This window comes from Gavialis gangeticus, unplaced genomic scaffold (assembly GCF_001723915.1).
Source record: "Gavialis gangeticus isolate Ggan-Ray unplaced genomic scaffold, GavGan_comp1, whole genome shotgun sequence".
NCBI classification, from domain to species: domain Eukaryota; kingdom Metazoa; phylum Chordata; order Crocodylia; family Gavialidae; genus Gavialis; species Gavialis gangeticus.
Window position 1 is genome coordinate 89635902 of NW_017729033.1, and position 21540 is coordinate 89657441.

At 41.4% G+C, this 21540-nt stretch overlaps 1 protein-coding gene across 1 annotated transcript in view; it reads left to right on the plus strand.

Moving 5' to 3' along the window:
* Nucleotides 1-21540, plus strand: part of STPG2 (sperm tail PG-rich repeat containing 2) — a 744920-nt gene that overhangs the window by 499756 nt on the left and 223624 nt on the right. Inside the window, exon 12 of the mRNA XM_019526495.1 lies at nucleotides 17460-17575. Coding sequence (XP_019382040.1) covers nucleotides 17460-17575 — 116 coding nt within the window. The remainder of the gene's footprint in view (nucleotides 1-17459; nucleotides 17576-21540) is intronic.

A 21540-nucleotide genomic window follows, 5' to 3' on the forward strand; every position in this document is an offset into this window, starting at 1 on the left:
TGAAACAATAAAAATCAATACAAAAATGATAATAATACAATATACAACAGTAACAATCAATACAAACCTATAATAATACAATATAAAACAGTGGATACAAAACCAAAAACTTGCTACCAAAATAAAAATGTTTAAAGCTTATCCTACATCTTAGCTTACTTATACTTATCTATAGTGAATAGAGAGGGAGAAAAAAAGTCAGAAATGGTTGGGGAAGGGAAGCAAATGCGATAATAAAAAAAAAGAAAAAGAAAAACTGGGGGTTTTGCTACATGTGGATCTGCCAAATACCCCCATAGAGCTGCTAGTGCTCCCAAGCCTGGTAATGCAGGTTACTTACATTGTGGCCCTGGGGAATGGCTACACAAGCAAGGACTCAATCTACAGTCATGTAGCTTACAGTTAGCTCAATGATTGTTGATTGGGTCCCTGGAACATCTGCCCATACCCTGAATTTGCTAATTGATTTAGCACCATTGAAGACAATGCAATGGAATCAGATGATAGCATTAGGGAATTCTTCCTATTCTGAGAAAATCTGAGAAAATTACTTTTGTAATCTTCTAGTTTACACTGGATGCTTAGAAAGCTAACCATTACAATCTAAGTATATACCAGGGAAATTCTTAAGCATTTGTTTCTCGTCTAGCAAAACTAAATACATTCTAAACTTTTTTTTCCTTTGTTTATTCATTCAAACAATTATATATTCACAATTGTATCTGCGTTATCATAAAATACGTAGTTTTGGACAGGATATAGATTCTGGGAGATCAAGTTGGAGGTGTGGCATTTGTTCCACACAGAAAGAAAGAGAACTTACTTTTTTTTTAAAGGTAAATTTCTATAATTGAGGTAAATGCTGTTTTAGCTGATTTCAACAGCAGGAAGTCAAAATAGCTGTGCCCTCTTTAATGGTGTCACCACAGTCAAGAGGTTTTCAGGAATATGGGATAATTTGATCAATGAAAAGGGCAAAGAAGAGGTGAGGGGGGGAGGGGAAAAACCTTTAGGGTTTTTTTTTTTAATTTCACTTGAACTGAAATTAATACATAATGTTATAGATTGACGTGGAGTGGTATGAAGTTAAATATGCTGTAATTGCTTTTTACTGATGCCATTTTGATTTATTATGCCCATTAAAGACGCTGTCCTGTTCTTTTTCCATAGTTTTATACAATAGGCATTGAAAATAGAGGTGTGGATAGCTCAAAGTTTGACTGAAAGCAATATTGGCAAACAGCCCATTTCTTGAGCATCAGTATTAAGCCATAAATCATACCCTTTGACAATGAAACCATGTTTCTTAAAGTTATCCTTAACCTACAATACCTACTGAGCAACAGAGATGGCTGCCTTTTGCTACACCTAATCTGTAATTCCAGATAGGATTGATCATCAAATTGCTAATTCAGCAAGAGTAGACTATAATAGTAATAATAATAAATCTATTAAAAGTTAAATGTTTAAAGTGTGGAGGCCAGATGAGAAGGGAAAGAGGGTTTATTGCCCTGTGTCCCTATAAACAAGTTAACATGATTATGTTTATGGATACAAACAGAAAGAGAAAATAAGGTTAAATATATAAACAAACACAGTGGGCATGTCTACACAAGATGTTTAATGAGGAGTGGACTGATTAGCTCCACAGTAAACATCCCACCATCTACACCTTCAGGACTGGAATAAACTAATAAAGTCCATAGCAGGGTGGCACTTGTAAATACAAGTACTATCCTGCTGCAGAGTTTTTTACTCCACAGCAGTGCATATATAGACACTGGCCCAGCTGGCTAGGGCACAAGTGTGCTTCAGTGTGGGGGCTCTCTGCTAGCTAGCACCGCAGTGGAGCATCCTCATGCCCCAGCCAGCCCTGCTGCAGCATGTTGAGCTGGGTCAGAGCAGCTCTGTGGCTGGCAGGCTGACCCCCCAGGACTCTTTCCAGCCAGGGCTCAACATGCTGCAGTCATGGGTGCTCATTCAAATGCAGTGAGATAAGTGCTGGAGTTTATTACATTGCAATAATATACATGTTTAGACACGCCCAGTGAGTACAATTGGCAAGACTGTTTTGTAAGATAGTTTACTACCACATTTACTCAAATATAATATAGACTTGAATATAAGACAACCTTTCAATAATTAGATTTTATAAGTTTGTTATAATTTTCATGTATAGAATATAATTATTGGAGTTTTGCCTTGAATTTGACCCTTCCCACAGCTACAGCATGGAAAATAAAGTTGATGGGATCAGGTAGTCCCCTTCCTCTTGTTACATGTCACACTATGAGCTGCTCAAATGTTGATCAGTATTAGTGCTATCCTGAGTTTGGAGCATTCAAACATTTAGGTCAGCAGGAGCTGGAGGACTGAAAGGTATGAATGCACCCCACTTCCATTCTGGGCTTCCCCCTACCCCTTGAGGTTCTGGGGTATCTCCCCCCAGAGCTCCTCCCCTATCAGTCCCCCATTCCCTGCCTGTAATGTCTGTCTTAGTGGAATAGGCAGAGAAGGGTTAATCTACCTACCCACCTACCTGTCTCCCCCTCTGCTGCTAGGATGCTATTCTTCTTCAGGCTGAGTCCAGCCCAGAGACCAACAGTGGGGGTGGCTGGGCAGGAAATTCAACCTTTTCTTCCCTGCTCCTTCCAGGACAGAATTGGGCCGAATCTCCACCGAATCAAATCAGGGACCAAAGCTTTGCACAGGCCTAGTGGTTAGTGTCAGTCCTGAAATTAGACTACAGTATTTCTTTCTTTCTAGTGCTGTGCTCAATCCACACCCCTTTCAGATGCTTATTCATTGAGTAATAATGGAATCATTCATAATCTTATTTTGTTCTGACATAAATTAACAACAACATTTTCATAGTTAAAAAGAAGGCCTTAAAATAACCTGGTAGTAACTTTAAAATAATATAAAAGTCCATTAAAATGTTAGGATAAAGTACATCAGAATGAAACTTCGTCATTATAATTATCATGTTTCTAAGGAAAGGATGAATGCATTGTATAAAACAAATTGGCATGGGAAATACTGTAATATCAGATCTCATCTAAGTGCAGAATTCACCAATTCCCTTCTAGGCTTGAACAAATATTACGAGTGAGGGCTCTTGTAAAATGTTGTGTTTTGAAATAGATTTCATTAAGGGTTTCTAGTGATAATTTATTTCTCCTTTTATGCCTAAGTCTCTCTCGTACTAATAATGGATAGCTTATTTGCATATAAATAGATTTCAGTATTTGCTGAAGCAGAGACCTAATATGTTTCTCTTTTTTTTTATGGACATTGTTAAATAAGAGAGGATATTGCAGTGATCAGCAGTCATGAATTGCAATACTTTTCTTGGTCAAATCTTCTTCTGAATGCATCAATTGTCTTTGTCATTTTTATGAATACTTCAAAGGGTTTAGACACCAGTTAAAATAGCAAACACGAAAACATTTTTTTTTAATTTCTGAAAGGATGTTTTTAAATGATTGTCAAAAATTCTTAATGTAAGAATTAACTATTGAAAATGTTGACAAACTATGACCCTCTGGGTATATTTTCTTACTTAGGGTGATTTTTATATTTTTGATCTTGTGGTATGTTAGGTTTTGTACAATGCAAAGATAGTTTCAAATATATTAAATACATCTTTCATTTTTAGGCCTGTATATCACAATGGTGATAGGTGTAAGTCCTTTTCCTTTATGTTAGAAATATACATTTGAATGAAGGTCTTTTATGGTCATTTTGGTGCAATACATGAAGCATCAAATAAGACATTTTAGAAATTTAAAACCAGAGCATATTCCAGAAAAAATATGCCATTTTAAAAGCAGGAGTGATCCTGTTTTTAATGTAACAACAAGATTATTAAAATGAAAAACATTATGAATAATAAGAATATACTTAAAATGTTATTCTTAATATATAAAACCTGATATGAACTGAACTGTTGTTGTATTGTTCTGAGAAAGATACAGGGAAGAAAATATCAATATCTGATGAAGTAAGCTCAGGCTTATGAAAGCTTCTGCATCTGTGATTTAGTTGATCTATTAAGTGCATCTCTACCCTGTCTTCTGGAAGAAAAAAATTGTATAATATATTTATTAGCAGTCCGATGTTTGTGCAAATAAACTTTCATATACATACACTAGCAGAAAACCCACTACGCATACGGTAGTAGCTATTGCCTCAATTGTATAGAAGTAATAAGTACTGTAGGGTGTCATTTTATACATATGAGCTTTTCTTACCAGCAGAGGTCACTCAGAGTAAAGTGAATGATTGCCTTAGCTTTTAAGGAAGATATTAAACTTCATTGTGCTACTGAAGCCATACTGAAATTCATGTATTGTTTCAGACTTCCTTCTTATTTGAGATCTGTATTGCTGGATGTGTGCAGTGGCAGCAAAATGTTAAAATATATACAGAATATGAAACTTCATAGTTGCTTCATGTCAGGAGTTAGCCAAATATATATTTATATATTTATCATTTTAAGCATCCATTAGATTTACTTTTCTTAATTTGATATAGAATAGTGGAAGTATCAGTGCCCAAAATATACTTCACAGCAGCCCTCTCAGGGGTTGCTTGGATTCATGGGGAAAATTTTACAAAGTTGCATCCTCATCATCAATTGTTGTTAATCATGTGAACAGCTCAGTATAACTTAATACTTGCTTGGAATTCAGAACATTAAGGTGCTCTTCTTATGTAAGTGGTACCATCTTACTCAACAGATGTATTCTTAGTGTACAGTTAGTTATTTTTGTCATTGAAGTTGGGAGGTTTTGTTTCAGTCAGGTATGATTCCTATTAGCAGCACAGAATGAAAAGAGCTAATGGGCAAGAAGCTGGACTTAATTCCTGTAGTATCTGAATACGGTGAGTTTATAGATGTATAACTGACATAAAATTTGACCTGCAAAATCTTTATTACTTAGTGGTGATGCATAAATAGGAAGGAACTGACTATAGGGTGAGCTTGTAGGTGACCATTTAGCTTTTGGTAAACAGACCATTTTAATGCAGGGATAAATGAGAGAGACAATAAACATAGAACTCAATGTCATATTTAGTGTCTCTTTTCCAAATAGAACTGTACTTTTAAGACAACAGCAAAGAACAAAATATGAAAGTAAAAGCAGAGCTTGTATTCCTTTGCTCTTGTGTACCACTAGATGTCCATATTTAATAAGGTTCTTATTTGTATTTATCAAGAACTGCATGGAAAAAAATTCAAATTTTTAATATGCCCACAAATCAAGTCTAACTGGAGAATCAAGACCTTTTATCTTTGAAAAGTATATGAAGGATATTGTGATGTAAGGATTTTATCAGCATAGGTTTAATGTAGCAACATCTGATAAATGAGTTGTAGGTCATCTAAGGAGAGTGCTAGTAAAGTCTTTCTACCATGTATACATCATGCATTCCATAGATGCCACATACGTTACAGAAAAATAATGTTGGAAATATTTTTTATAGTTTTAGTACAGGTTGCTGGTGTTTTTCTATTTGGCTGTAAAGCCAGATACCTAAAGGTGCAATAGGACTTTGGATACATGCAGGAATATAACAAAAAATAGAACAAATCTAACAGCTGTACTGCACATATGTAGTTGATGATTTTCTGTGGTTTACACTTTTATCAAGCCTGAATTAATTTTTATGGTCACAGCAAAACAGACTTCTCTATCCCCTTGCCTAGTTTCAAACTCTTATTATAAACAATGTACATTCTACAACAGTTTGAAAAGGAAGCTGTTAAAAAAACTTATAAATCTGGCAAAACTATCTGTTTTCCATCCCCTTTGTCCTGAAAGAATGCCAGTCACATTGTGCTTGAAGTTTGACAACTAACGAGACTCAAAGTTATAAGCATTTGAGACCAATGAGTAAAATGGGAAGCATTAGCCAGCCTTAACATAGGTGTCACTACTGCTCTACCTATTATGCCCAGGTCTGAATGAATGTCAAAGGTACTGAGTATGCACAGCTTTCAGTTTAGCTCAGTCCCTTTTGAAGATCAAACCAATATAAATATATGTATTCATTTAGAATCAATAGTTGTCTAGGCACTCTGGCAAAAGTTAAAAAGGAAGAGATCTTGGCCTGAAGAGCTTACAGTCTATGTCTCTGTATTTATGCATGCAGTTTTGTGGTGTCTATTAAACTTGTACCCTTTTCTCTTTGAATGTTACCATAGTACATCACCTAGGGACTATCTGGTGAATGGTGCAATAACATTCACCTCTTCCAAAGGCAACTGTAAAGATTAAAATGGTGACTGTGTTTGTTGTTTGCCAAGCTGTAACAAGGTACCTTTTTTGGCTGAGTTCTAAACATTAGAAAAGAGGCTGCTGTTATGGAAATGCTAACTCTACAGTAACTGCAGTGGTCCAATATACTTTTTCAATTGTAGAGAATTGAGATAGCTTTCTAATGAGAGATGAGCTGCACTGTAAATATTTCACTGCTGTAAAATCAGTCTTTAAGGACATGCCATTTTCATAATACTGTTGTTGTCTATATAGAATGTCTCCCAGCTTTTTATGGGTTTAGATGTACAGTGACTTAGAAGCAAACGTGATGACAGAGCAAGTAACAGGAAAAAAATGCTTTAAGTTGAAAACTCAGCAGGTTAGATCTTACCTTCCCATTACAGATTGTGCTGTATATTCCCGCAGAGTCCTATTAACCTAAATGTTTTACTTATCCAGCATTTATAGAGTACTGTATGGGAAACCAAGCTCTTAACTTTTCTTTGTTGTTGTTTTTACTTGCTCAATTAATGACAACATAGATTTACAAGCAGCCTTTATCCTTTGGGAAAGATGTGCTTAATTACCTTTCTGCACACTTTCAGAGTATATTAAAAAGGCTACTATTTAGCACCAAAGGGTAAATGATTCATGTTAACAAATAATTGAATTATTCTTATATCTTAATATTATGTCTTTATTATCTAAAGCAGAAGGCCATCTGCTTTCTCAAATGCATTTGCTGTTGGTATACAAGGAATATTTCAATTTAGAAAGCTTAAACTAATTTATACTAACATTAACCGAACTAGAGTCTCAGGTTGGATGATGGTACCTCATGAAGTGAGGAATAACAATATTTTTCTATCATTTTGAAATGCTTTCTATTTATCTTCCATATCTGACTGAAATGCTTAGATTTTGAATTTCATGGTACGAGAGAACTATTAGTGCACACTTAGTTTACATTTGAAAAAGCCAAAGGGGAAAATTAAATAGAGGTAAGTGATTTATTTTCACTGTGAATATCTTCCATCATAGTCCATGGGTGTGATGCTCTACTGCTTAGCATAGATTCATAGATTGTAAGGCTGGAAGGGACCTTGGAAGATCATGTGGTCCAGCCCCCTGCACCAGGCAGAAAAAACAGTTGGGGTCAGGTGACTTCAGCAAAGGGGTTCCAGTCCAGTCTCCTCTTGAAGATTTCCAGGGTAGGTGATTGCACCACCTATGGAAGGAGCCTATTCCACAGTCTGGACACTCTGGCTGTGAAGAAGTTTTTCCTGATTTTGAACCTGAAATGTTCTTCCAGGAGTTTATGGCCACTACTTCTGGTTTTCCCCAAGGGTGCCTTGGTGAACAGTTGTTCACCGAACCCTTGATGTACACCCCGGATGTAGGGGCAAACTGCTAGCAAGTCCCCTCTCAGAATTCTTTATTTCAGGCTGAAGAGTCCCAGGTCCCTCAGCCTTTCCTTGTATGGCTTGCCATGCAAGTCTCTGATCATACAGGTGGCCCTTCTCTGGACTCTCTTGAGCTTTACCATGTCCTTTGCTGAAGTGCGGTGCCATGTACTGGATGCAGTACTCCAGCTGCGGTCTCACCAATGCTGAGTAGAATGGAAGAATCACTTCCCTAGTTTTGCTGGAGATGCATTGATCGATGCATACCAGGGTATTATTTGCCCTGTTGGCTACAGTGTTGCACGGCTGGCTCATATTCATACTGTGGTCTGTTATTACCCCCAGGTCCCTTTCATTTGTGGTTCTGGTCAGCTTGGTATTGCCAAGCGTGTAGGTGTGTAAGGGTTCTTTTGTTCCCAAGCACTTTACACTTCTCAACGTTGAATTTCATTCGATTCTGATCCACCCAACTTGCCAGCCTGTCTTGGTCTGCCTGTATCTGCAGCCTACCTTCAAGTGTGATCACGCTTTCCCATAACTTGGTGTCATCCACAAACTTGGCCAGTGACCTCTTCATCCCCACATGCAAAACATTGATAAATATGTTGAAAAGCACTGGACCAAGTACAGACCCCGGAGGGATACCACTGGCCACTTCTCACCAAGACAACATGAATCCATTCATTAGAACTCTCTGGGTTCTAACCCGGCATTTTGGGTCATCTTTTTTGCCTCAACACTGTGGGTGCAAAATGTTACTATAACAGTTTAGTCCCACCCTGCATAGTTGCAAAAAGACATATCCAAGAAGTAGGGTAGCAGCATATCAAATATACCATGTTCTTTCTGAGTTCATGCTCATGGATCCACCTCAGTTTCAGATTCCCCTTCTCCTTTCCTCTGTTTGTATCTTACTTCCAATCCACAATTACCATGGCCAAGTAGTAATGTTTCACTGGGTTGAACAACTTTAAATGGCTTTACAAGCACTCATGGTGCTCTGGCATGGTGCCAGAGGACTGGAAAAGGGCCAATGTGGTTCCCATTTTCAAAAAAGGGAGGAAGGAGGACATAGAAAACTATAGGCCAATCAGTCTTACCTTGGTCCTGGGTAAGATTTTTGAGAGAGTTATTCTGGCGTATGTCTGCAAGGGGTCAGCAGGGGAGATTATGCTTAGGGGAAACCAACACAGGTTCATTAGAGGCAGGTCCTGTCAGACCAACCTGGTAGCCTTCTGTGACCAGGTCACTAAATCCGTAGATGCAGGTGTAGCAGTGGATGTAGTCTTTCTGGGCTTTAGGAAGGCCTTCGACATTGTCTCTCACGCCATTCTCATTAAAAAAACTAGGGGACTGTGGTGTCGACACCTACACAGTCAAATGGGTCACTAGTTGGCTGGAGGGATGCACCAAGAGAGTGGTGGTGGATGGGTCATTTTCGACCTGAAGGGATGTGGGCAGTGGGGTCCCCCAAGGCTCGGTTCTTGGGCCCGCACTGTTCAACATCTTCATCAGCGACTTGGAAAAGGGTGTAAAAAGCACCCTGTTCAAATTTGCAGGTGACACTAAGATGTGGGGGGAAGTGCGCACGCCAGAAGGGAGGAATATGCTGCAATCAGACCTAGACAGGTTACAGGGGTGGGCAAATGAGAACAGGATGGGTTTCAACACTGACAAGTGCAAGGTGATGCACCTGGGCAGGAAGAACCAGCAGCATACCTACAAGCTAAGGAACTCCCTCCTTGTCAGTACAGAGGCAGAAAAGGATCTTGGAGACATTATTGATGCCAAAATGAACATGGGCCGATAGTGTGCAAAAGCGGTCAGGAAGGCAAACCACACCTTGTTGTGCATTGACAGACGCATCTCAAACAGGTCCAAGGAGGTGATCCTCCCCCTCTATGCAGCTCTGGTCAGGCTGCAGCTGGAGTACTGTGTCCAGTTCTGGGCGCCGCACTTCAAGAGGGATGTGGACAACATGGAGAGGGTCCAGAGGAGGGTCACTTGCATGATCAGGGGGTAGCAGGGCAGGCCCTACGAGGAGAGGTTAAGGGACCTGAACCTGTTCAGCCTCCACAAGAGAAGGCTGAGGGGGGATCTAGTGGCCTGTTACAAACTAGTCAGAGGGGACCAGCAGGCATTAGGGGAGTCCCTGTTCCCCTGTGCACTACCAGGAGTGACAAGAAATAACTGTCACAAGCTGGCAGAGGGTAGATTCAGGCTAGATATGAGGAGGCACTACTTCACTGTCAGGGCGGCTAGGATCTGGAACCAACTTCCAAGAGAAGTGGTGCTGGCTCCTACACTGGGGTCTTTAAGAGGATGCTGAATGAACACCTCGCCGGGGTTGTTTGACCCCAGTACTCTTTCCTGCCATGGCAGGGGGTTGGACTTGATGATCTGCTCAGGTCCCTTCTGACCCTACCAGCTATGAAACTGAAACTTATTGGCACGTTACTTAGAAAAAGTGGTAGCAAGATGTAGTGGGGGGGCTGTCCTTTGTTCTGGATTCTTTCAGCATTGCAAAATTATACAATACAGAGAAATCAACACACTGTCTTAGGATGTATTGCTCCTTTGTTGGTCATTTTGAAGCATCTCCCCTCACCTGTAAGAAATAAAACACCATCAAGAATTTAAAAGCCATTGTTGGAGAACCAGGTCTCTCAAATGCCTAATATTTGTATTTCAATTAGTACTGGATGTAAGCACAGCTAGAATGTGATATATACCTTTGCCACTCCTTGGTTAAAGGAAGATTTTAAGTGAAGACCGTATCTTCAGAGTGTCTTTGCTGTACATTCTTCATTACATGATACTACTTGTCCTCCACCTCCAGTGTAATTAATCTGTTGTAGCTGAGCCTGTTTGGGCTCAAACTTTGAAAGGCCAGGAGATTCCTATTTAGCTCCTAGGTTAAGAAGCTTTTCAGGATATGAGATCTGGTCTTATTTAGAATATATTCTTTGTATATTGCCTACATACATGTAGGCAATCAGTTGAAGGAAGGGAATGTGTCCAGAGTTTGCTGTTTTTAATTTTGATTCTACCAGAAAAATGAAATTGTCCAGAGCATGCATTTGCTGCTTAACTTGGGAGTCCTAACAGAAGTTCCTTTTCAGCTGCAGACTCAGGCCCATTTAAGACATGGAGAGGAATTACAGCACTAAATATGCCTTTGTAGCACTACAAAAAGGGAATGTGCAGCCATTCAAGCTGTTGGGGGTATTACAAAGATGCTGAGAGTGCTACAAAAAAGTAGAATTTTCAAAGAGAAAATTTGCAGCAGTGCTTTGCTGTGTGTAACACCTGTACAGTTACATATAGCAGGACAGCAGTCTTTAGGATTCCCAGTATCTCATAGTCCTCTGCTTTCTCTCTCACCTCCAAGGGGGAAAGAAAGGGGCTGGCTCCTTAATAGCCCATTCAGCAATGAGCTGTCAGGGAGTCCTGCTGGGAACCTGATGCCACCACAGCTGAACCAGCAGAGCTAGAGCTCTGTTCACTGTGCAGCTGCTCCCCTATCTGGTTCTGCCAGTCAGCTGATTGGTGAGACTGAGCACAGGGTGGCTCTGTCACGGTTGTGGATGCAACCTGCTCAGTGTGCTGGCTATGAGGATAGGGCTCCCACACAGTGCCACCATGACTTCCAAAGAATGGGCAAGAGTCCATGCTGTGGCAGCAGGGTGAGAAGCCCTGCATGAAGTGCTCCTGCTGCGTTCATATCAGCAAGAGCTGGGGTTCTGGTCACTGGGGCTGGGGGAATGGGGCATGAAGCACAGGCTCAGGCGGCTATAACAGAACTGTTGTTGGGGGAGGATCCAGCATGCAGGCCCATCAGTTGCCACCCAGTTACAGTAACTGATAGGAGTGCCAGTGTGACTAACTACTGATCAGGGATGTATTTGGTAGCTGTGTTGGTCTGAAACAAAAAGAAATGCAAAACTCTAGGACTCTTGGTTCAGAGATGATACCTTTTATTAGACCAACTAAGAAATCACAAAGAAATCACTAAGAAATCACAAAAAAAGAAAAAACTTTTTCTGCAAGATTTCAGGCACACATGCCCTGCCTCAGGCTCAGAAAATTATTGATGGTAAATAGTCCCCATAGGTAGAAAATAAACTTCATTTTTGCACAGAGGAAGCTGAAGGTGGAAGTCTGTTCCTCTGGATCCACGAGAGTCTCTTTGTTGCTCTTTGATGTGCAGATAAGGCAGGATTTCTTCCCTGGTGGCGTCAGATGGCAGGAAGGTGTAGAAATCTTTCTTGGTATTAAATCTTTCTTGTTGTTCAGCAATGATGTTGAAATCCAAAATTGGCTACAATTCAGCATCTTCCATGTTTCAGGGATGTATTCAGTAGCCTTGTTGGTCTGAGAAAAAAAGAAAATTTATTTTCTATCTATGGGGCCTTTTACCATCTAAAATTTTCCCTGAGCCCGAGGAAAGTGTGTGCCTGAAACTTGGTCTAGTGAAAGGTGTCACCTCTGAACCAAGAATTCTAGAGTTTTGCATTTCTAACTACTGATCAGGCAGAGGTGACTTCCTGATCAGCTGTTGCCACCATAGGAGCTGATGCCAGCTGGAGGCAGCCAAAGAAGAAAGGCAGCTTTCTGTGTGAGGTGTGGGGAAGAAAGGGGGATCCCCCTAGTGCATCCTGGCTGGAGAACTTGCCTTGCTTGTTCAGCTGGGGAACTTGATGACCTATACACCCCCATAACACTACATTTTGTAGTGCTGCAGAGTGCTCAGATACTTTGTATGCCTCTCCATAAGTAAAAGAGCTAATGTATACAAGTGAATGCCTCTTGAGGCAGAACAATCTAACGACATGAAATCTGATGGCTTTTAATATTCCATTTTAATGATGGGAATCCTAACAGTATTTTTGAACAAAGTTGCCTACATAGTAGCAGAGTTTCCTAGTTGTGACAAACCCAATGGAAGGCTTTATATTTAAGTATATATATTTTTAAGCTTTTCAGAAAAGTGCAGTATATTTGTATTTTTTTGTGAAATGTTGAAACTATTTTTATCAAATACTGAAGTCTCTTTTTACTTGAATTTTATGAATAACTGATACATATTGAACTGATAAGTATCAGCTAGGATCTTGACTGCAGAGGGCTCTGAAATAATTCTGAGGTCCTTTACTTATTAGATACAATATTTCTTCAGGTTACACAGGTCCAGTAAAGTCCTGCTGGACATAGCTTTGCTTTTGTTTTCAGCCCCTGTGTGGTATACCTCCTTGTTTCACATTTTAACAAAATACAGGACTATTTTGATAAGTTTTATGGAATTTACTATCCATATGTTTACATGCATATTGTTTACCAAACTGGCAGATTGAATGGTCTGTGCATTTATTTAGCTATAACCTTAAGTATCATTTAAAACAAAATGAGTTTTAGTACCCTCAGAAGAATATTATGTCTGATATTTCTTGGACAGTGGTAGTAATAATATTTCTCAATGTGCTGATTTGTCTCTTTACTGCTATTTGATTCGAGGAAAAAAATGAAAACCACAGTTTACACATCATGAACATAACCTCTCAAAGCAAGCTTTTCCACTTTCATTGCACATTGTCCAGCATATCATTTCACTCCTCAGATTTCAGATCCTTATTAGTAGATTTTTTTTCTAAGTCAATATAAGCTACTGTAGCAGCAGCTACCAGTAATGTTGAGAAGCAAGTGAGCAGAGTATGAGTCATAAGTTCTCTACTCATAACAAAGGAAAATTCATGCTTCTGATCTAGGTTTGGATTTTAAAAATCTTATTTTCAAAAGCAGTCATTTTCAGTCCTTTCCTAATATACTGAAATACTCAGAGTGAGGGGCAACAGTACAGATTTTCATTTTAAATTACCCATTGCACCTGTTCGCTGCTATTTTTGCCCTGTAGCATTGCTTGACATTTCATAGAGAATGAGCCAGCATAGGGCTGGAAAATATATAATTATAAGAATCACCTGCTCTTGATTTTCCCATTACATACCAATCATGATACAGGCAGACTTTTCATAGATGTTTGATTTGTAATGAGAAGTTTTATTCTGTGTTGACCTGTGATTAAAATGTGGCATTTTGGGAAATAAATAGAAGATGGCTTCTGCATATTTCAGCTCTGAACTGGGGCTAAGAGAGGTAATGCATGCCTTTGACCTGTATCACATAGATAGCGGCATATGCAATGGGACATATATTCTATGATAAAAATTATATAGTACAGTAAACCTTTTTAATGTTAGGTGTCTCAAAGCAGTCATAATGCAGGAACAGGAAAAGATAAGCGATATCAGGCAGTGTGGTAAGTGAAGCCTACACCCTGTGAAGGACTTAAGAATATAACAGTAAGGTTAGAGCCACAAAGTTATTAATTGCAACAGTTTAAATAGCTGTAGCCATATACGTAAATACATTAGTAATTGCTGTAACAAATGGCAGGACCAGAAACCCTATTTCTTAATTAAAAATATACATAATTATTAAGACTCAAGACAAACTTTTTCCAAAAGCAGTATTATTGTGAATCAGCATGTTTCATGTTTTATTAACCTGAGTAGACCTTTGTAGCTGAATAGTGCATATTCATGTTCCAGTAGAGCTTAGCCATAGACTAGCCAGAGTTTCAGAATGCGATCTGAGCCCAGTTCTGTTTCCATTGATTTTACTGTTGTTAGGATAGAGCCCTATGTGAGTGCATTGTCTGGTTACTGAAAGGAGAAGACACTCATTATGTATTTTTCATGTTGCACTAAAGCTTTGGAAGCTTAGTCAAGGTACTAGGTATTTATACCTGTGCTCTGGGAGTGGGGTGGGCATGGGGGTCACTTTAATTAGAATGGCTCCAAAAGCTGCTCTAATTAAAGCACCCAGAGTGTCACATGTATCATTATTCCTGCACTGAAAAATGGTGGTGGGGGTGCTTTAACTAAAGCACAGTCACAAGCTTTAGTTAAAGCACCTCTGCCACCATTTTTCAGGGCAGGAATGCTGATCCATGTGATGCTGGGGTCTGCTGGAGCGTGGTAATTACCATGCTCCAGCAGACTTGATTAATTGAGTCTGCTGTGATGTGCTGTAATTATATCATGTCGAAGCAGCAAAGCTGCGTGTGTATAAGTGTCCAGGGTGTGTTACAAACACAGAACAAAAAGAGAGCTTACATTCTAAATGTAAGACAAGAAATAACAGAAGGTGACAGGGGAATTATCCAGTTTTCCTTTCAACTTTCCACTGACCATATTTCTTCAGGGCAGTTGCTGTAGCTATGCATGTCTCCTAAAATCCACTGGTACTGGGAAACTTAAATTTTTGTATACTGATTTTTTGCAAGTAATACCAGTCCACCAACAATAATTAATTAACTTCTCACATTGAGAAGGAAGCACAAATGTTGGGGGATTAGGAAATAAAGAAGCAATTTAGTAATTCCTGAGGTCATTTACAGTATTTTCGCACATATAGCATGCACCCCTGTATAACCCGCACCCATGTATAACCTGTGGAAAATTGTGTTTTCGTAAAATACTCCATGTATTCCCCACACGCCGAGACATGGCCGCAAGCGTGGGCTCTGCTGGGCTTGGGGGCTCTTCAGGGGAGGGGAGGGGAGGGATGAGGAGCTGCGAGCCCTGCTGCCTGCTGCCACTGCCAGCTGCACTCTGCTGGGCATGGCCGCTGGAGCCAGAGCTGGAGCTGGAGCCCACAGCTTCTCATCCCTCCCCTCCCCTGCAGAGCCCGTAAGCCCGTCCCTGGCTGCAGCGTCCAGCTCTAGCTCCGGCTCTGGCGGCCATGCCCAGCAGAGTGCGCCTGTACTTAGCTGTGCATCTACTTAGCTGTAGATGCCTGAATGGACTGCTGAGCCCTTGAAGAGCACAGAGGTTGGAGACCTTATTGTGTAGCCAGAGAATCCCTATACACATACCTCAGCATGCTCTATAGGCACTCTTAGGCCATGTGTAGACAAAATGAGGGGCATGTGTGCACGACACTTTAAAGTGGGCTAAATGCTTTTGCAATGCATTAATGATGTCAGTGTTTGCATGCCTTGGTGGCATATTGCACATTAATTCCAGCTGCTGTAGGAAATTCAGTGGCGTAATGCACCTTAAATGACTTGGGAGTCAAGGGGTTTTAGTTTGCTGCCCCTACAGCTGAGGAACAAAGCACAAGGCTCCATGCAGTGCAGGGGCTCTTCAGGAAGCCCTGCAAGCAGCCTGGCAGCAGCCCAGGAAATCAGGCTCTGCCCAAGAAAAGTGACAAGCCTGGTCGTTTTTTTTTTCCTGCCCCCTGGAGCCTGCCTGCCTGAACAGTATAGAGGACCAGTGGTTTGCTCCATGGCTGCTATGCCCTCTGAGACCACCTGTGGGTGGGTGCTGTTGGGGGGAGCCCCACTGCTGCAGAGGGAAGCACCAGTTCCACCCCAACACACACAACCCAGGGACCGCTACACCCGCCGGCAGCTCAGTATCCCGTCCCCACTGGAGAGGCAGGTAAGTCAGCAGGGTGCATGCATGATACAGGGTTTTAACCAGCCCTAAATTGAAGTGATGTTTTTTAAAACCCACCACTTCAGTTTAGGGGCCCCGTGTCATCTACACACACCCTTAGTCTGCCCAGAGATAAATGGCAGCAGGGCACAGGGCAGTCCTGATTGACTGACCCAAACTGCTCAGAGTTGTTCTGCAGCACAGTGTTAGGCTAGTTTAGTGATTTTCAAAGGGATTTTCAAAGGGTGTGCAAGAGCATACCTGTGTGTCATCAGAGTGGCGGAAGTGTGCCGCGCAAAATGGTACTTTTCTTTTTTTTGTTTAAACTGGGAGTCATAGCATGTCTGCAGAGTGAGGTGCAGCCATGTCCTTGGGGTGGAGGCAGGGCACCTCAATAGGAATTTCCAGATGTCTCATCCTAGCACAGCTCCTTGGCAGCTGGAAGTTGCATGTGGACTGCAGTTAGGGAGTGGGGTGCTGGGAGAAGCAGCGACAGAACTGAGACCAGACATTGGCAAACTGTGTTTGTGTTGCTGCTGCCACTTTTCCTTGCTCCCTTTTTCAGGTGTAAAAATGTGCCACCAATTTTAATTCAGAAAAAGTGTGCCCTGGCTATCAGAAATTCAGGAAATGCTGGGTAGTGTTTCAGAGAATGAGAGGTCACTTATTTTTCTTTATATAGTTGGCCAAATTCTGCTCTAAGCGAGGCTGATGCACATTCCAAGCAAGTCAAAGTTCATTGGCTTTTTGCAGGATTTACACTGATGTAACCAAGAATTAAATTTGTTGTTTGAAAAATTAAAGATTTTATTTAAAAAGCAACTTATCCACATTATCCTTAGTTAAATATAGAAGCAGTATGAAAACTACAGAATATGAGAAAGTGGGAAAGTAAATTCATGGACACTATGATAAGAACATAAGAACTGCCATTTACTGGATCAGACCATAGATCCATCTTGCCCAGTATCGATATCCTTTGTCACAGTGGCAAAATGGGTGCTGTAAGGGAGAGTGAACAGGGTATGACCAGGGTTTTTTCCACTTTCTCACTTGCAGCTACTGATGCACCTTTCCTCCAATAATTTGTCCAATCACTTTCTGAATCTGGCTAAACTAATGATTCTTCCCACACCCATCATAGGAACAAACAGTGAACAAAAGATAATGTACACTTAACATTCATGGTATACAACCATTCTGACCTACACCAAGGCCATCTATACAGAATTCTAAGATGCTTAGAAATCACTTTTTAAAATAATACTCTATTTTTTTTCCCTTTTTAGGGCCTGGGACATACAACCCTGTTGTGAAATCAGCTTCCGGCATTTCCCTGTTTGCTTCCAGAGAGGAACGTTTTAAAGAACCAAAAGAGATTACTCCTGGCCCTGGAGATTATGAGGTTTGTTGATCTGGCATTTATGAGTCACATATTGGGGCTGATTTTTATTCTGGCCTTAACTAGATTTTTTTTTTGTGCCTGTGATTTTCTCTTTGGTCTGGGGTAATGTTGTAAGTCGGAACACTTTGCAGAAATGGTTCTGAGTTACAGCTGGGAGCTGCATTTCTATCTGTACCCCTAGGTATCTAGTTATTTAAGTATCTAGTGACAACTTCCACATTGCCATAATAAGAATAGAGATGAAGTTTCAGAATTGTGGCCCATTGCGAGCAGGTTAATTAATAATTTGGGGACAGCCAAATTATATCTATAGGCAGTCCTCAGACTTATGATGCAATTGGTTTCTGAAAACCGTGCTTTAAGTCAAAACATCGTACGTTGGAATCAGTTTTCCCATAGGAACAATGTTATAAATGGGGGATTGGTTCCTTTACCACATTTGACACAGCTGCCTCCAGCTGGTAAGTCTGTTGTGATGGGGGGACAACGCCCATGCAGCAAGGGAGGGTTTGGGGCTGGGGCTGGGGCTAGGACAGGAGCTGGGGCAAGGACTGGCCAGTTGGTGTGGGGGATGCAGCAAGGAGGTGGGAAGCTCTTGCTGCTGTGGGATGCCAGTCTGAGAGCTGCTCATGTGGTGGCTCATCTGGTGGCTCTCACCACTGCTCCCACCACCAGCCCAAGAAGACATGGGGGGGCATGTGCCCTCAGATCTGTGAGGGGTGGGCAGGGCCAGGGCTGGGAGTGAAGGCTATGCCATCCTGCCACTTGCCAAGCTAGGGCATAGCAGAGCCTCTGTGTTGCCTATGGACAAATGGTATGCAGCAGCCAGAGCTGCCCTGGCCTCCCTGCACCTCCTAGATGAGCTGCAGCTTCTCCCTGCCCCACCCCAACTGGGTGAGCGGTGGCAGCGGCAGGGCATGGGGGGTGTCCCCCAGATCTGTGTGGGGTGGGTGGCGGAGTGGGTGATATGGGGGGGCTGCAGCCACCCTAAAATTGCCCATAGCCCCTGCTACCTGCCCAGAGCACAGCTTGGTACAGCCCTGGCCCTGCCCACCCTGTGCAGATCTGGGGGCACATGCTCCCCCAATGCCCTGCTGCTGCACACCCAGCCTGGGCTGGGCAGGGCAGGGCCAGGAGGTGCGGGAAGCCAGAGCAGCTTGTCCAGAGGCAATGCAGTGGCTCCACCTTGCCCCAGCTTGGTGAGCAGCAGAAGGGCATAGCTCCTGCTCCCAGCACCGTCCACCATCCACCCAAAGTGCAGCCTGGCATAGCCCCAGCCCCAGCCCTGCCCACCCCATGCAGATCTGGGGGCAGATGCCCCTCCATCCCATCCCGGATCAGCAGCACGCAGCAGTGGGAGCTGCCTCACACCCTCCCCGTGCCCCCCGCCAGCCGCTGGGCAGCCCCTATCCCTGCCCCAGCCCCAATCCCTCCCCTGCTGTGGGGGTGTTGATCTGCCCCCCCATTACCTACCACAACAGACTTACCAACCGGAGGCAGCTGTGTCCAGCATTGTAAAGTCGAAACCCAATCAGAACCTCGAAACAATGTTATAATTTACAAAGGTCATAAGTGCCATTTGTCAGAAGTTGAATAGTCATAAGTTGAGGACTGACTGCATTGTAAATTAATGGTGGAATAAAATCTCACTTCATTTCTCTTGCTCCCTTTCGAGTCAGATGAGAGTAAATCAGTGTTCCTTCTTTCCCACTTCCCCGCTGTTGAGTCTGAAGTGGTGAGTTCCAATTTTAGTGCCTGGATCCTTCCATTGCAGTGTGCTTTATATATATTCTGATGTGGCTTAGACAAGGACAAATTAATTTTGAATTTAAGCCCCAGCTGTGTGGATCTGAAAGTTCCCTGAAAGAACAGATGAACGGCAACCTTAGTGCAGATAGGTAACTATTACTTGAGAGGAAGTCATACAAACTGACCTTTTCAGGCAGTAGAGAGAAAGACTGAAGGGAATATCATGGAGTAAGAAGGGGAAGGCGAGAAGACTCTACTAATTCCTTGTTGATCTCCTGATGGCACTGGGTATAAAAATCTCATCTCTCTTCCCTTGCTCTCTCCCCTTCAGTTCTGCTTCACGTTTGAATGTATTGCCTTTTTTTCTAAGTCCAGGGGGGCTGAAGGAGAATTCCTGTTTCCCTCTCTATTGTCCTTCTTATATGGGGAAAGGAATTGACTATTCCTTTCCTTGGTATGGGATGAGGGGAAAAATAGATACCTTTGAAGTTAGGACAATGGATTGTGGGAATTAGGTGTTTTGAATTTATTTTCCACCTGTGCTACAGACTTCCTGTATTTATTTCGGCAAGCTAATGGATCTCCCTGTGCCTCAACCATAAAATGGGGATAATATTTTCCTAACTCATAGTGGTGGTGTGGAATGCATTTGCAAGTGACTATGAGGTGCCTAAATGCTGCCCTGTGACTAATATATATTCTCAAATAATTAGAGGTAGAATCTGGGAAGGGAGCAGTAAAGGGAGTGGAGTAATGGAGACAAATAATAGGGCAGTAAGAAACAAAAGAGTTCAAAGTATTGTCTACAGAAGGGAGATAAAGAATAGAATGATTTCAAAGAATAAAGTGGAAAAACTGAGGACAAAGAAGGTAGTTGGGTGCAGGGCAGAGACAGAAGGGGAGAGAGAGAGAGAGAGAGAGAGAGAGGGTACACGAGTGAATGAGCAGGAAAACCAAGAGGAGGGAAAAGAAAAGTGAATGTTCTGACAAGAAGAGAAAAATTGAGGAAATTTATAAATAACAAAAATAAATCGTTGAAAGGGGCAAGACAGAGTTAGGGAAATGAAATATATGTGCAATAAATATGTCAAGAATTGTATCTGTTAAAAGAAACTGGTAAGGCATCTGTACTGGAGAATTAATGCTTGGAAAACCAAGCTTGGGTTGAGTAGGATGTTAATATAGGAGTCAATTATTTCAAAATATAGCTTGATTGGAACTGGAACTATATTTAATATATAGTGTTGCAATGGTGGTGCTGAATTCCTGAATGATTTTCCTGTACTAGCTAATGGAAAGAAAGAACGTGTTTGGTGTTACCTCTGTTTATGGTTGATTTTATGCTCTGTTCAATCCTAATCTGAGTATGGGGCATTGGGTAAGTCATCGGTCTGAGAATTAATCATTCTCTGAAAAGGATCTAATTGCCCAGTTGGGTGCCCTCAATTTTGGTATAGCTGAACCATGATTAAGCTTAAACTTGTCTGTGGCTTAGTTTTGGCATGATTTATGAGGGACTATTTAAAATCATTCAGAAAATGAATTTATTCATAGTAGAAAAGCATACTGCTAGAATTCTTCTATGCTTTAAGAGTTTTGCTAACAAATTTAGCAAGTTTTAACTTTTCATATTTAAACTCTCTTTAGTCTCCTTTTTTAATGTCAGTTTTGCCAGTATATGTTGCAAATAAATTCAAACAGTAAAAGTTGTATTGTTGATTTACATAGATCTATCTCCATGTTGTTTTTCATCGCCTTCTCCATGTCTCCATCTCTTTATCAAATGTATGTATTGTTATTATATATATTGTTCATTTATATCTATACACGTATAAATAATTTATAAATATATATATAATATTTACACCATATACTCAAATCCAAGTCAACCCTGAATTTAAGATGATACCCCAATAATTCAGTTCAATAGAAGTAAAATGTATAAATATGTATAACTTTGTTATAATTTTCCATGTTGAAGGGTCATCTTAAATTTGTTCCCTGCCTCCTGCACTGCTGCCATGGAGAAAGCAGTAGCAGGGGGGCAGGTGATAAGGGAGAAAGTGGAGGTGCAGATGGTGAAGAGACAGTAGAGGGGCAAGTAGTATGGGAGGCAGTGGGAGGGCAGGTGTGGGGGAGTCAAGCAGCTTGACCCCTGCCTCTTGCCCGCTGCCACCTGTCCCCCTCACCCCTTCTCTCCTGTGCCTGCTCTCCCA